General features: G+C 35.2%; 1 protein-coding gene across 5 annotated transcripts in view; it reads right to left on the bottom strand.

Moving 5' to 3' along the window:
• The window catches only part of N (neurogenic locus Notch protein), a 246,185-nt gene extending 230,808 nt beyond the window's left edge, over positions 1-15,377 (bottom strand). For all 5 annotated transcript variants that reach the window (XM_088224883.1, XM_088224910.1, XM_088224901.1 and 2 more), the window contains exon 1: positions 15,037-15,377. In XM_088224883.1, the coding sequence (XP_088081009.1) occupies positions 15,037-15,133 (97 nt within the window). In that variant the 5' untranslated portion in view covers positions 15,134-15,377. The remainder of the gene's footprint in view (positions 1-15,036) is intronic.
• Positions 15,378-15,511: the final 134 nt, after the last annotated feature.

Below are 15,511 nucleotides of genomic sequence, written 5' to 3'. Positions count from 1 at the left end.
AATGGCGCTTTGAAAAAATATCCAAATTTAATTAAATTAAGCTTGTTTGCAATGCGTATCGGCCATGTCATGTTCTTATATTTCGAAGTGTTGTCATGACATAGAACACGCAAAAATATATTTTTGAAACGTATACATACAAGTCTCTCAAAAAATCTTTCAAATCAGACTAACGACATTGAAAGGGTTTCTGCTGAAATTTAATATGGCAATAAATTGAAGACTAAATCAAAAGATACCGAGCAGAAGTTAGTGAATCAGGCGCAATTAAAAATCTCAATATAAAAATTAACATAGAAGGCACATTTGATAATCTGATATAAATGTTCTTAAGTCATAATTTATGAAAAACCGGTTTTTCTGTCGTACAGACACAGACGGGCGGCTAAAAAAAACAAAACGTCAGAGAAGACTACGCTTTTTTTGCCATCGAACAAAAGTATCGCTTTCGACGATTTTCGTGTAATCAAAAAAGTGTCGACAAAACCAATAATTAATCAAATAAAAAATTATGATTGCTATTTCAACAGAGACGTATTTAAAATGAGATAATTTGGAAAGCATACAGCTTTTCATCAGTTCACTTTATATATTGTAGCATTTACCACATTAAAATGTTTGCCCATGATCTGAATCTCTTGCTAATGCCGAGACTTACTTTTTTACTGTACAGTGGAATTTCTATGTTCGTCATAAATCTGCTCCAGTAGCTCAATCACAAAAAACTATCGATGTGCTAATAAGCTATGTGTCGTTTATCGCATTCGCGATCACAATGGAACATCCGTGAACACCTAATATTAAATGTCAAAGTATTTACGTTCGCGGCGTATAATCCTGCTGCGCAATCACATATTTGAATTTCACCGGTGTAAACATGGAAAATATTCCAAAACTGCTATTTTCAATTATTTATCACGCTATTTATTGCATTTAGCCTGCGGTTGGCCAGCCAAATATCAAGAAAAGCTGTCGCCATAGTAATTGTAATTTAATTTTCACTTTTTTGTATTAGATACACCTTACTATTTTGCAAATGCAATATATTGTATTAATTTTTATAGTAAACGTCAATTTTTCGCCAATTAACTGTATTTATTTACGAGGAAATAAAAAAACAAATCGACACGAGCGTTGACTTATGACTGCGATAACTTAGGCATTTTTATTATTGTTTATTGTGATCGCTCAAATGCTTAGCATGTTTTTAAGCACGTCGTCAGTTATTTGTGATTGAGCTACTGGGCCGCGATTATGATGGGAAGCTGAGGACGTCATACCTTCGTCATTTCGGTTTAATTGAAGTTAAATTATCTCGAGCGATTATAAGGATTCACTACCGACCCCCACCTTCAAGATTTGGGTAGGTACATCGGTATCTTACAAGAGGAAGCGTACGTCATGGTACAAATATCTACGCATTAAAGTTACATACCTTCATTATGACGTCATAGTTGAGGATAAATTTTCCCGAGCGATTACGAAGCGAGTCGTCGGTTTGTACCGACGGGTCTAGTACCTCCCTGGACTGGTACCTGAAGCGTAAGTCTGATCATCTTACCGTCGGGTAACAAAAATGATCGTGATACGTGACGTTTGGTGTACCGATGCAGTGCCCTATGCACCATTAGGTGCGGAAAGAGAATTATGACAATAAATAATGACAGGTCGTAAGCCCTGTAGATGCCTAGACTTCTATATTACCTTCTCTAAAATGATCTTCATCTCTGTTGTAATAATATGTTAATGTAAACAGCCTCCCAGAGAGTTGAATACAGTTCTTGTTTTCAAAAATTTGGACAAACTCAAAATATTGTTGATAAATCCACCTGGTCCATGAAGAAGTAAAGAAATTTAAAAAAAAATAATTTCAGGCGTTGCCTAGTATAAAGGTGAAATAATTCAATTCGATAAATCTCACCCGCATAAATTAAGGCTTCAGCTCTTTAACTTCACAAACATCAACAGATGAAAGAATTGAAGGAATTAGATGTTCAAATATGAGCAGAATGGCGAATGTTACAAAGTGTGTAAAGCGGCCACTTAGACCAGCCAATGACAGGTCGTGAGCCATGTAGATGCCTAGACTTCTATATTACGTTCTCTAAAATGTTCTTCTTCTCTGTTGTTATATTTTAGAGAGAAAAAAGTAAATTTTGAAGTCAGATTGAATTCTGGCAAACTGTAAAGAACCATTCAGTCACCAAATATGTACACTTTAAATAAATAAATATATAAAAGATATATTAAAATATTGGCCCATCGAGCAGCGGTCTGAAGATTTCGCACATGTCAAGATTCAAATTACATTACGCAACGAAAGTCTTTTATTGAATAAGTGATTATGGATAATCGTTTGAGCCGCTGCGCGCTGTGCGCAGTTGGTCTGACGGGCATTTTGAATACTATAATTTCGCAATACATCAAAAATAACAATTAAAACATAAGTGAAATGAAAGTATTTTCAAACTTGGATCGAAGCGAGTTTACACAAGCGAGACATTAAAATATTATATACGAATAATAATTATTTAGAAATTTTCTTAAAGCATCGACAATTTCCTTATTACGGACTTGTATAAATTCTCGCTGTTTTTTCGTGAAAATTGATGCTTCATTTAAAACAATTAGTAAGGAACATGTGAGGGTCTTCTCCGCAGTCTCAATCCTGCGGATTGGTTTGCAGCAAAGTCCTGCATCTCGTCCTCCATTGGTCTCTATTCTCTGCTCCCCTTTTCAGCTCGACATATGAGGCGCAGTTTAAATCTTCGCACACTTGCTCCAAATATTCTCCGTCCTCTGTAATTTGTCCCCTCTACCATTCTCTCAATGATGTCATGCAGGGGACCCTCGTAGCGTATAATGTGGCCGATCCATTGGGCTCGCCTCTCTGATTAGGTGCCTCCCTTCTTAGATTCCACGAGAACCTCGTCATTAGTGATGTGGTCTCTCCAGGAAATGCCTAATATTTTTCTGTGGCATCACATTTCGAAGGCCTCTAGTCTTTTTAATCTCTTTCGGTAGGGCACCATGTCTCACAACCGTACATCAATATGCTCCATACAAGACAAGTTGCTTGCGGAGTTTTCCATTTATATTATTCGACTCAAAAATCTTCGATATTTTGTCTAACGCAAGCCTTGCTTGTGTATGCGGCAGTCGACTTCTCTTTTTGTTCTCTTATTCCAGGTGATCCTGCTTCCAAGGTGCACAAACTCTTTTGTGATTTTCAGAGTTGCTCCTTACATTTTTATATTCATTCGATGCTCATAACGGGCCAGTCATTTCTTTGGTTTTGCTCTTGTTAATTTTCTAATTAAATTTATTATTTAATACATTTTCCATGGATGTCAGAACTTCAGGGAGTTCTTCTTCACATTTAGTGAGGATATTAGAAGCAAGCTTAGATATCTCCGTTGAAGGAGTTACTGAGAACTCTCCACGAGTAACGAAAAACAACAATACACTTTTAAAAAATACAAAAGAAACGGTGGATCAATAGAAGATGACAAATTAGAATGGAAAATTATGAAATTAGACGATAATTTTTTATGAGCTCTTTTGGATGGGAGTGGCTTTATTTTTTACATTGTTCGTTTTAACTATTGTCCGAGAATCTGGTCGCGATTTTCCAATTGCCAATAAAGAAAAATCGAATTTTCTCTACAAAAATTGTGTATATTTGTTTGATTCATTTTTCGAAACATATTTAATTACACGTTACCAACGAACATTTAAATTTTAATACAAATATTCATATTTTCGCTGGGTGGGATCCCCGGCTGTGGCCATTTTTAGCTATTTCTCCGCATTTGCTTTTCGAAGACAACCACAGAAAACCGGCAAATATTTAATATTATTTAATCGGCAAATTCATTTCGAAATGCCGTCAGATGAACCAAACATCCCGATTTAACTACTTCAAGCACTTAAAACCTGTTTATGACGCACTGATTTCAGGTCTCTTTTACAAGTTCTTGGCATAACTAGATTTGAGGGTTTCATTCGCCATCATGCTACGTCTTTTTCGGCCGACCTCGCCAACGTTACCATTCACTCCGCCACGGATATGAGATTTGTTAACCACCCTTCACCAGACTATTTTAGTGGCGCTTTCTTTTTTAACATACCTATCTCAAATTTAATAATTCAGCATTCGTGACCTTTCGTATGTATATCGATTTCCCACGCATTCGACTAGTTATCTCGATGTTATTACAATAATTAAACATTCACATCATTTGATATAACAGATGAATAACTCATTACCAGAGTTCAATGAAAATGAACATATTTTAGACGCGTTTTACATTGAATAAAATACACATTCAAACAATAACACGGGGCAGGTTTGAACATCGGCGTGTGAAACTTGCTTAGCAATCGTCAATCCATCCGCTTTATATTTCTTTTGTTTTAGATGTACGCGTATACATTAAAGTAATCATTAGTAATTACTTGCAGATTTTATTATTTAATATGGAAACAAAACATTATTATTATGGTGAAAACACTATGTAGCCAGAGTAATAATTCTCTAGAAAAGCCCTTAAGCTTTATTGCATGGAACAAAGGCGTTCCAAAGTGTTGGTTCGGTTTCAGTTTAACAACAAACGCATAATGGATGGTTTCGGTTTACCCTTGAAATTCTCAACCCAAGTACTTACGGCCCGTTGTATTACTGTAATCTGTAGCTAACTTCGTGGTCAATACTCATAGAATGGTTGTTCTTCCATTAGGTTATTACTCTAAGAGGTAGACACAATATTATTTAAACGTGTAATTGATAAAATATTATCCAGTTTCAATATTTGTATTTGGTAAACATGATTGTTGTCTGACAAGTACCAATGGGTGCGCTTAATCCAGTTTTTTTTATCCTGTTTCCAAATGTATTCGGAATTTCTCCATCACCCACAGAATTTCGTCAAAGCCGCGGACAATATTGTGTCTTGTCAAATTGGAATATTTATTACATATACGGCCTAAGCCGATTATTACAGTTATACAAAGCAACATATCATATTTACAAGACTGATAAAGAGAACAGAAAACTATGTAGCAAAGACAAACAGGGACAATAAAGGATATAAGGCAATTAGGCATTTACGCCAGTTTTTTTCCGCCGTATAGTGCAAAAATATCTAATAGTTTGAAAATCTTCCAAATTCTTGCGATGATATTATTTAAAAAATAACGACCTAGTTTAAAATGCTCGCTTTGTGACAGAGTTCTTAGCCCGTTGGTCAACCATGCAATACTAGGGTTCCTAAAGGTTCCGACATGACCGGTAGTGATTGTTTAAAAATCGTTTCTCCCCGCCTCGGGAAAATAAAGCCATTTGAAATGTTTTATCGCCATAAAACTTACGACACGCCCATTGCACGTATTCCCACCATGACTGCTACCGGGAGAGCATAACAGAATAGTGGTAAATCCGAGATATATTTATATTTTGTAGGCGGTCTTCGTGTGGCGGGTAATTTGTTCTGATTTACCGCGAGCATTCGGATCCACACTAACAATGGACGACACCCATGAACGATCATGTACTCCTAATACTAACATTTTCCGCATTCTTGCGAGAGGAATTTAAAACTGAAAAAGCATATCAATCCGATTGTTCGTTTTTCTAGGAAATTTGGAAAGAATTTTTTAAACTTATTTTGAATTTGAAATTTTTTGAACAACCAATTTTTTTTTGTTGGGTGGAATTCCGTCGCCTTTAAAATTGATAGAATATTGCATAGAAGTTTTTCTTTTTTGATTTTCTAAGTACCGAATTGCGCAGGTATTAAATATTTTTATTAATTTTTAACTGTGCTAACTAAAGTAGGATTTTTGCGAAATCGCATACTGAAAAAACAGAGGAACTTACAAGAGACTAAAACTTACTGTTAGAGAGGATTTGACTGATACTGTTTGCCTTTTAGAGTATTCTTTTTACTTATTTGGATATAACCTGGCGGTAACGGTACCTAATGGAAATTTTCTTTCCAATATTGCAGAAATGACGCGCGACGTGCGAAGAGGCTGTCAACCGAATTCTTTCGACTAAAGAGTAACATATTTGAATCAGTTTAGAACCGATATTTACAATGTGACGGTTTTGAAAGCGGAGAAAGGTATAGTGAATAATCGGAGAACAAAAACAACGAACGCTTTTCTATACAATACAACTTAGTTCTCGTTTGGTAACGGCCTTTAGTTCTCATGAGATGTGTGCACGACATTTAGGAGGTAATAATTTATTCTGGTTGTTGAATAGTGCAGTATTATCTACACTTGGACAATATTGTCATTTGTAACACGCTATACAAGGATATAATATCGCTACAAGCTTATAACGAGGGAGTTTAGTGGTTAACATTGGGTATAAAAAATGGTTTCTTACGAGCGGTAAAAATTAGAGCATGAAACTGTAAGGTGAGATTTCTTAAAAATGTATGAAAAAAAAACGAATTACTTTGAATGTCATTTATTAGTTCTTCAAAATCAAATAATGATAGTGTTGTGATATATTTTCGGTTTACGGGAAACCCATTCGCCAGAAACTCACTAAAGAGAACTTTTGACGTCACACGAAAGTAATTAAAAAATTAAAAAACATTAAAAAAATCTTAGCGCTTATAATGCATATTTTTTAAATATTGCTACACCCCGAAGCAGGCAAAATATAAATAGTAATTCAGTCCTTGAAGACCTTGGCCCTGAACATTACTGTAGTTAAAGGGAAAACATTTCTATGGTGCGAAATTAAATTATAAACATGAAACATGTATTTTTTTGTCCTAGCTTTAATTTTCTTTAGTTGTATTTTATTTCAATGGTACTTGTATACATTATAAGCAAATGTGTTTGCCAAGAGGGTCTTTTTTCAGTGTCGTGAGAATTCCTAACAAATGTAATCGCTAACTCAAAATTGGCGTTTAAATGCAGTGCCCTACGCACCACGAGGTTCAGACTAAGAAGTACCTATTTATACTATGTTTTCGTAGCTGTCACAAAACAAGATGGCGACAAGCTTCCCTCCCTTTCCGTTACGTCAGCGCTCGGAGCCCGGCGAGATACCAGGAGCACAGCTCGCCGAGAAGGTGGCGGGCGGTGCGAGGGCGCCTAGTACTGGGAGGCACCTCCCCATCCCGCCACCCACCGACCGTGCCGCCCGGACACCGGGGACAGGAGTGCCACACGGAGAAATTTCAAACGTGGAAAGTTCTTTTGATTTTATTCGTCTTCTTCGTTTATCGGCTTTTTCACCTGCACAATTTGATTTTATTCATACATTTAATATGGAATTTACGTGATACGTTTCATAATTATATTGTTTTCTTGGTCGAAAGACCGGATCATTAATAAAAATCCAAAAAAATATAGTGAATATGCGAAACTGCAGAAATACACAAGTCTTTATTAACAGTTTTGGGAAAGGGGTGGGTGCTTTCATTGTAGATGGAAAAATGGAAGAAATATTCATTTTCAAACATGGGCATAATGGTGAATGTTAAATAGCTCGTAAAGTGGCCAGTTAAAACCAGGAATGACAGATCATCAGCTCTGTTAACGCCTAGACGACCATATGTTTTTCTCTGAAGTGTTCGCCTTTTTTGTAGTAATGTGTTAAAATGTTAGTTAGACCCATGTGAAATTTTAGTTGAAACTAAAACGAGTTTCGTATGATTTTGACTACACGACGTAAATAACTGGAAGTTATATAATAACAGTGCAAATTATGAGGCGAAGAGGAAACCTTGAAATCTGGTCATCTATCTGGTAATAAGCCCAAAATATTTTTCAGTCGACACTCACTTAGAAGGTTGAAAAAATTCTTACCCATTCTAGATTACGCTGATGTTTCCATGACTGATTTAAGCTGTGAGCACGATAAACTTGAACGACTTCAGAATACATGCATAAGGTACATTTTTGGTCTTAGGAAATATGACCACATTTCCGATTATCGTAGACAACTAAAATGTCTCAAAATTAGACAGCGAGGAGACTATCACCCCCTCTCACTTCTGTTCAATGTAATTCGTAGCCCTAACGCTCCTATATACCTGCGTGAAAAATTTCAACGCTTATCAGTTCATCCTCTTCATTCTAATTCTCAAAGCACTCTCTCAATACCCATCCACAATTCCTCTTTCTTCTCTAACTCACAGTGTCCATGCGGCTCGACTGTGGAATCATCTCCCATCCACCATCAAGATGTTACTACAGTATCTCTGTTTAAATCACGTCGGAAAAAACATATCTTTTCTCTTCCTTAATCTCTCCTCCTTTCCTCTTATTTTCCTTTTTCCCATTGAGTCATAGTATTGATTTAAGGTAATTTATAAACAAATACGTTTATTTCTATTTTTATCTTTAGCTTTTTAATCTTTATTTTATATTGAATATGTTTTGTAACTTGAATCATAAAAATAAAACTGTTATTTTATTAGTTGGTTGGAAGAAATCGCCATTTGGCAATAAGCCCGCCAATGTACAAAAAACATTATGTACAAAAAGTTAAATAAAAATAAAACATTAAAATTTGTATGTTTTTTAATGAAATTTGTGTCGTTTTTTAAGTGAAAATAATATTTTGGACATCCTTAGTGTAATGCATCCCCTCCCCCCTCCCATATCTGCCTAACACAGACATAAAGCGTGTACGTAGCGTCATTGATCGACACACACACGCAAGCAGTGCATCCAAGTACGAAAGTGGCGCGCGCGGGCGTGAGAACTGAAGGTAGCCGTACGATCTGTCTGTGTGCGTGTAGATACGTATACAAATCTGTGCGATGTATGGAGCTAGGTACTGTGAGGCTGTAGGTACAATTACTCGTAGCGTGCACCTCCCGGTATTTTCTGCAGTCCTGGTAGACGGCGTTATGTCTTACGTCATCAGACGGGCGATTCTGTTTTGATTGACAGGCGACGGATGCCAAAAATAGCATCATAACAATAAAATAATAATTATTGAGACAGGCTGAAGTTGCCTGCTTGAATAATAAAATAAAACAATAAAAATATTCTAAAACGAAAGGTGAAAAGCAATGCAATTTTACACTGAACGCGCGGTAAAGAAAAAACGTTTTTTTATGACGTGTGGGCGAGGGAGAATATTATAACTGTGTGGTTTTGGAAGAATTTTTTTGAGTGACAGATTATTCTTTTTTTATTAATTTTTTTAAATAAATATTTGTGTTCTTATGCATTTTCGAAAATGTATGAAAAAACTCAATTTTGAAATGTCACGAACCAATCAAATTATTATGTATTTTATTGATTTACGGGAAGCCATTTTTTCTACGTTTAATTTATTTTGACACCTACAAGGTTCCACTTTTTAATTTTAGCACAGCTCACCGACGACAACTCGTGACGAGAAGAGTAATTACATAATTGTCGAAAAGAATCAAAGAGATGCAAATACGATACAGTAAAATATTTTGAAAACTTATTTAGCTTATAGTATTAATAACATTCACAGGAGTTACTATGGCTTAATTAGGGAATTCATTGATTTTATTTTTAAGCACATATTTAGAACAAACAAAGCAAGTTTGACATCGTATAACTAAATATTGCACGCTAAAAAACGCTTTCAAGAATGCAGGAAGTGGTAAATCTAGGACTAAGGGAGATAAGGTCGTTAACATCACATGCCGCGCAGACGATGCAACCATAGTGACGTGACAGTGGCAATTCCTGATTATAACATACACGTTTGTATACACACGCGATAATAATGTGGCAAGAAGCTCTTGGGTTCAGATTGTTTTTTTATAAGTAAACATTAAAGCTCCATGTTTGTATATTATTATACCATCACTTTTGACTCTAAATAGCATTCTCTTTATTTTCGAAATAAAGCTGATTCGATTTCATATGCCCAACCTGGCAATACAGTAAAGACTTGTTATTTAAGGGGTATACTTATTTGCCGAACATTAATTACAGGTGTGTCGATTAAACATCTTTCACAATAGCTATAATTAGAGACAAGTTGAAATAATGACAGTACAGTAGTTAGTTAAATTCGGATTTATTCCTCGATGGAGATTTGGCAAAGGAAACGGGTAATTTGCGTAAAAAGCACCATCTTGTTTTTTTTCCGAGTGCTGTTTGAGAGCCCTGCGTACAGAGTTAGCTTAAATCAGCCGATTAATTGATTTATAATTAACTTAACTACGTTTCATGTTCTGTAAAATCACTCGATTAACAAACAAACCATCACGCCGTTTCCCCGTAGGGGTAGGCAGAGAGGATTAAACGCCATATCACTATCTTTGCATACAGACTTAGCTTCCTCTACATTCATACATCTTCTCATGCACGCACGTCGATTATTCCTGTTTTTGACATGTCCATTTTCAAGTATTTGCTGGACTTGATCGTGCCATGTCTTTCTCGGTCTTCCTCGTTTTCTGCATCCATGAACTTTCGCATCGTAGATGCGTTTAGCCGTTCTTTCGCTGTCCTTTCGTTCTACTTGTCCAAACCGACGCAGCACCCCTTTCTTGATTCTGTCGATAATGCATGTCTCGGCCTTACACACTTCACGGATCTCGACATTTGGCACCTATCATACATCGTTTTACCACACATTCGCCTGAGGGATTGCATTTCGACAGCATTTATTTATTTGACACTTCATAAACATATACAATAAATATACATATAAGGGCGGGCATATTGCCTTAGGGGAATTTCTTCCTACCTACCCAAACCGTTTACTTTGAGAAAATTATAAATACATGGACATTTGAATCTTGCAATTTTATACAAAAATTAAAAGCAAAGATTAACGAGAAAAAAAAATTTAACACTATACTTTGAAGAGAGGAAAGGGGATGGGAAGGAAAGAAGAAGGATAAAGGAACAATTCAACACTCAATCTACTTTCATCATCATTTTTCCAATTCCATACTTCGCTCCCGTATATTAGAGTTGGCACTAGAACTCCGTTGTGAACTGCTAGTTTAGCCTCCTGCGATAAATATTTGTTTGCTAAAGTAGATTTCAGTGCACCGGTCACCCTGTTCCCGGCACTCACCCGCCTTTCAATATCTTTCTCGGTCTTTCCATCCATAGTAAACATACTTCTCAGGTACACAAATTCTTCTACCTGATTCAGAATATCTCCGTTCACACTGATCTCACATTTAGTTATATTTTCATCCCTTTCAAAAACCGTCACTTTCGATTTATCAACATTCATAAGCAAATCGCTTTTCTTGCATACATCGTAGACTTTTGTTAGCAAGAATTGCGGGTCTTCTTTGCTGCTAGCAAGAAGCACGGCATCATCAGCATACAAAAGACAGTTAACAGTTATACCACTCATTTTTGCTCCCATTCTTAAATCTTTCAGTTCTTTCATATAGTTATTGATGTATATGTTGAACAACCATGGTGACATTACACATCCCTGTTTGACTCCTTTGGGAATATTAAACCACGATATGAAAGACCCATTCACGCAATAGCCTCGATCAAAAGTTGTGATATATTTCGGGTTTACGGTACGTCAACTGACCAATCAGCAGAACTCTAATTTTGGCTTAGTTAAATAGTCTATTAATAAATAAAAATAAGCACTGAAGTTAGACAGCTGGCATCTCGATTTCCTTCCAAAATTATTCATTACATCTGGCGATAATTTCGTAATCCTACGCAAGTACCACGATAACCATTGTTTTTGGTCCGAATTGCTCAAACTTAAATATAATGTATTTTTATATTGGCCTTTTGACTTCCAACTGCTTTCCCAATATTATAATCGCTTCTTACAATTTCATACAAAGATTACACGAACCGGAATTACAATGCTTTACTTTCATTTTGACGGTAAATGCACATTATTGGTTTGTATTTTAGATAATATTAAAGATAATTATAATATTCATTCTTCGTGTGCCTAAAAGTCCCTTAGGAAACCGTGATATAACATCGTGTTACATTAGCAAAAGACGATTTATTTTGAAATACGTCTTACAGAGCGCGCAAATCACGTAAACGCTTATAACCATTGACATACCTTTGATGGGCGAACATTAGAGTATAAGTGCAAAAGTAAGTAAAAAAATATTTAGCTAGAGAACTCATATATTGCAAAACGGGTTATTATATACAGATAATTTAATTTGTGTAACAAGATTCAAGTAATTTGTACAAATAACTGAAATATTCCAGATATACATACTACTTGAACCATTGAAGATGGGACAGAAATGAGTCTACTTACACTTCTAGAACTAACTAGGGTCAAAGCACCAGTAAATGACCATTGGTTAATAAAACACAATATAATAAGAATTGCTACATGTGTCCAGTCAAAAAACTTTTAACACTAGAAACTATGACAAAAGCAGTAGTCGGACACATCTTTTGGTAAGAAACAAATCTGTCAGATTTGAACTGTGAGTTGTCAAAAGGTAATAGTGCGTCTTCCCGTTATTGTTCTGATATTGATAGTGTTTTTATAAGGAAAGGTGTGGTAAGTGCATAGAATTAAGAATAGTCCAGAAACCGCATACGCACATCAAACAGAAGGCGACTCAACTACTCATAAACGAGTAGGTTTACGTTTTGACTAATTAGTTTCTTTATAGACGTCGCTCAGTACGCAACTCCTTTATTAAAAATAAAATAATATATACTGTGTTTATACTGTTTCCACCGTTATTTTGGTGCATTATTGATAAATTTAATTTATATTTTACGAACCATATTTAAATTCATCATTATCCCATTTCCGCACTTAATGGTACATAGGGCACTGCATTGGTACACCAATCGCGGTGTACTTTGATCATATTTGTATCATGAAGGTACGATGATCAGTCTTACGCTTCAGGTACCAGTGCAGTGACTATGAAATATTTGAGTGCAAAAACATATTTTTATATTTAGATCGGGTTGTGGTCCTGTGGCTATTGCCTCGGACTCACGGACCAAAGGTCTGTGGTTCGAATCCCACTCTACCCCAACTCGATTCCTATTTTCTAATAGTGAGTTACACCTCGTTGAAAATGGCCCTCAAAATAAAAATATTATTACGACAATTATGATTTAGTACTATATTTTATTGATTTATACGTTTTTAATGTTATTTTATTTATATGGTTCACAAACAATAAAAAATACATACGACATTGGTATGATAATCACAATTTTCTATGTTTAGATCTTAACCATAAATAAATTATATGCACAAATAAGTTTTTAAAAAAAGTTTATACGTATATTATAATTGACAAGTTTAATTAAATTCTATTAATATTATGAAAATTATTGCAATAAATATAATTAATTGTATTTGGATCGTTATTTTTGATTGAATTGTTATTTTTAATACTGTATCATATGTAATTATTATTATCAAAGTATTTAATGATACTGCCTAATGGTCGGCCTCCTGGCGTAATTAATAATCAATGCGTTTGCCTACCATGTAAGAGGTCTCGGGTTCGATTCCCGACATGGTTAATATGAAGTATTTATTTAAAGGATGTTTTCACACCACAATATTTCATAGTCCCTGGACCGGTACCCGAAGCGTAAGAATGATCATCTTACCTTCATGTAACAAAAAATATCAAGATTTGCTGCGGTTGGTGTACCAATGCAGTGCCCTTGCACCGTTGGATGCGGAAAGGGAATGATGGTGATTTAATTATTGTTTTTTTATTATATTTTATATTGTTTTATAAGTTATAATTCATTATTTTAACTTACTTTAACATATTATGGCTTAACACGGGCACAGCCTAAAAAGTCATAATATGTTAGTGAATATGTAAACAAATGTAATTTGAAATGAATAAATAAAAAAATACTTTTATTTTATCGTCCTTGTTTGTCTTTGCTAAGCGTATTTAAGTTCAATTTAATGTAAGCATTGTAATAATTGTCGTAATAAAATAAAGAGCATTCACCACAAGACATTTAAGTGTAAAACACATGCATTTAATATAAACATGTTTATAAATAATATATTTATATTTCGCTACATGAAAATGTACCATAATTAAATTTCTTTACCGCTAAAAGTGAATGCAGACATTTTAGGTTTGATTCGTCAACCGTTTACTACCTTTTTCAATATTAGGAACACCTGGCGACGTCCGATGTATCAGATCTTATCTTACCTAAATGGATTCCAAGTCTGTTATGCAAATAAATACCTCCTATCAACATTGCCATAATGATCATTGTTGAATGGCTGTTCATTCTACCAACCGTTTCCCGGTAAATCTAAACTCTATCTTTCTATAATCTACTAAAGCCTTCGGGTCGCGGCGGCCATTTTTGGGTATTCAATATTTTAATATATTTTCCTGTTGGCATATTACCTCCGTTGAAAACAAAATAAAGCCCGGTGACTTTTTAGTAATCGTGTTATTTCGGAATATTTGAGTGTATTAAAACAAGACTGGGAAGACGGATGAAAGCGGTTAAACTTTTGACAGTAACTTTTTCTATGCATATGTTAAATTAATGTGGGTTTTGTTTTTATTTTCATAGTACCTACTTACGTAATAATTCATTTGACAATTTAGAATGTCATTTGAATTTTGACAATGGTATCACCTATTATTTAAAATATTTAGAATTAAGATAGGGGCGGATCGAGTGTGGGCGATTGTATTTGTAAAACGACTTGTCAAAAATTTGCAAGTGTGCAATCTAATTAATTTTAATTAAAAAAACTACACGGCGCCGTCAATTGAATAAGGAATCATTACGACACATTAGTTAACGCGAGTCTAAACTAGTAATTAAACGCAACGAAACAAAACAATTCCCACGCTTTCTACGCGATGAAGTTTTTTCGCTAGAAAAGTGTAACTAAGATGTCTTGTAGGAAGTTTAAAAGTTTCGTGTGTCGGTCGTTGAAATCACCGCGACTGCGAAGACGTAGACCGCAACTTGTTGCTACTGGTAACTTAAAACAAGAGGAAGCTCCGAAAGCTTGGAGCAATATTTTCGCTTTAAAAGGAAACACGAGATAAGTTCTGATCAGATAGTGAAACATACCTGTAGCCGGGTTCACCGTCGTCAGGAACAGCAGTAGTCCGAAGCAGAAGTAGCGAAACATAATCCCATAATCTGGTACAAAGTTTCTGGACCACATTGTATTTAACTCACTCACACATGGGGATTTCTCACATTTATCCTTCGCTTAAAATCACTTTCCCGCACTATTCGAATCACTTTATGGTATTAAATCGAGAAATAAACACTTCATTTTGGTTTTTTAACACTTTAACTAAACTTCTCAACTGAAATATGCATTATGTTTTCAAAACTAAAAAGTTTTGTCGTAAACATAAACGTAAAGCTCCCGCCACATGCGCGCTCGCGTCCTGCTCGCATCTGATGGCTTTGTTCATAAAAATAAACTAGTGCATAAAATCAAAATGGCCGCTCAAATATTACTCCGCGTCTTATTAACAATCTCACTTGCGAGACCGCTTGGCTATTATTTAACTAAATTAACTACAAATTATAA

This window comes from Micrasema longulum, unplaced genomic scaffold (genome assembly GCF_059751315.1).
Source record: "Micrasema longulum isolate JH-2025_06_02 unplaced genomic scaffold, ASM5975131v1 h1tg000034l, whole genome shotgun sequence".
NCBI lineage: Eukaryota > Metazoa > Arthropoda > Insecta > Trichoptera > Brachycentridae > Micrasema > Micrasema longulum.
The sequence above is the reverse complement of the archived record's forward strand: the minus strand, read 5'-3'. Positions and strand labels throughout refer to the sequence as shown.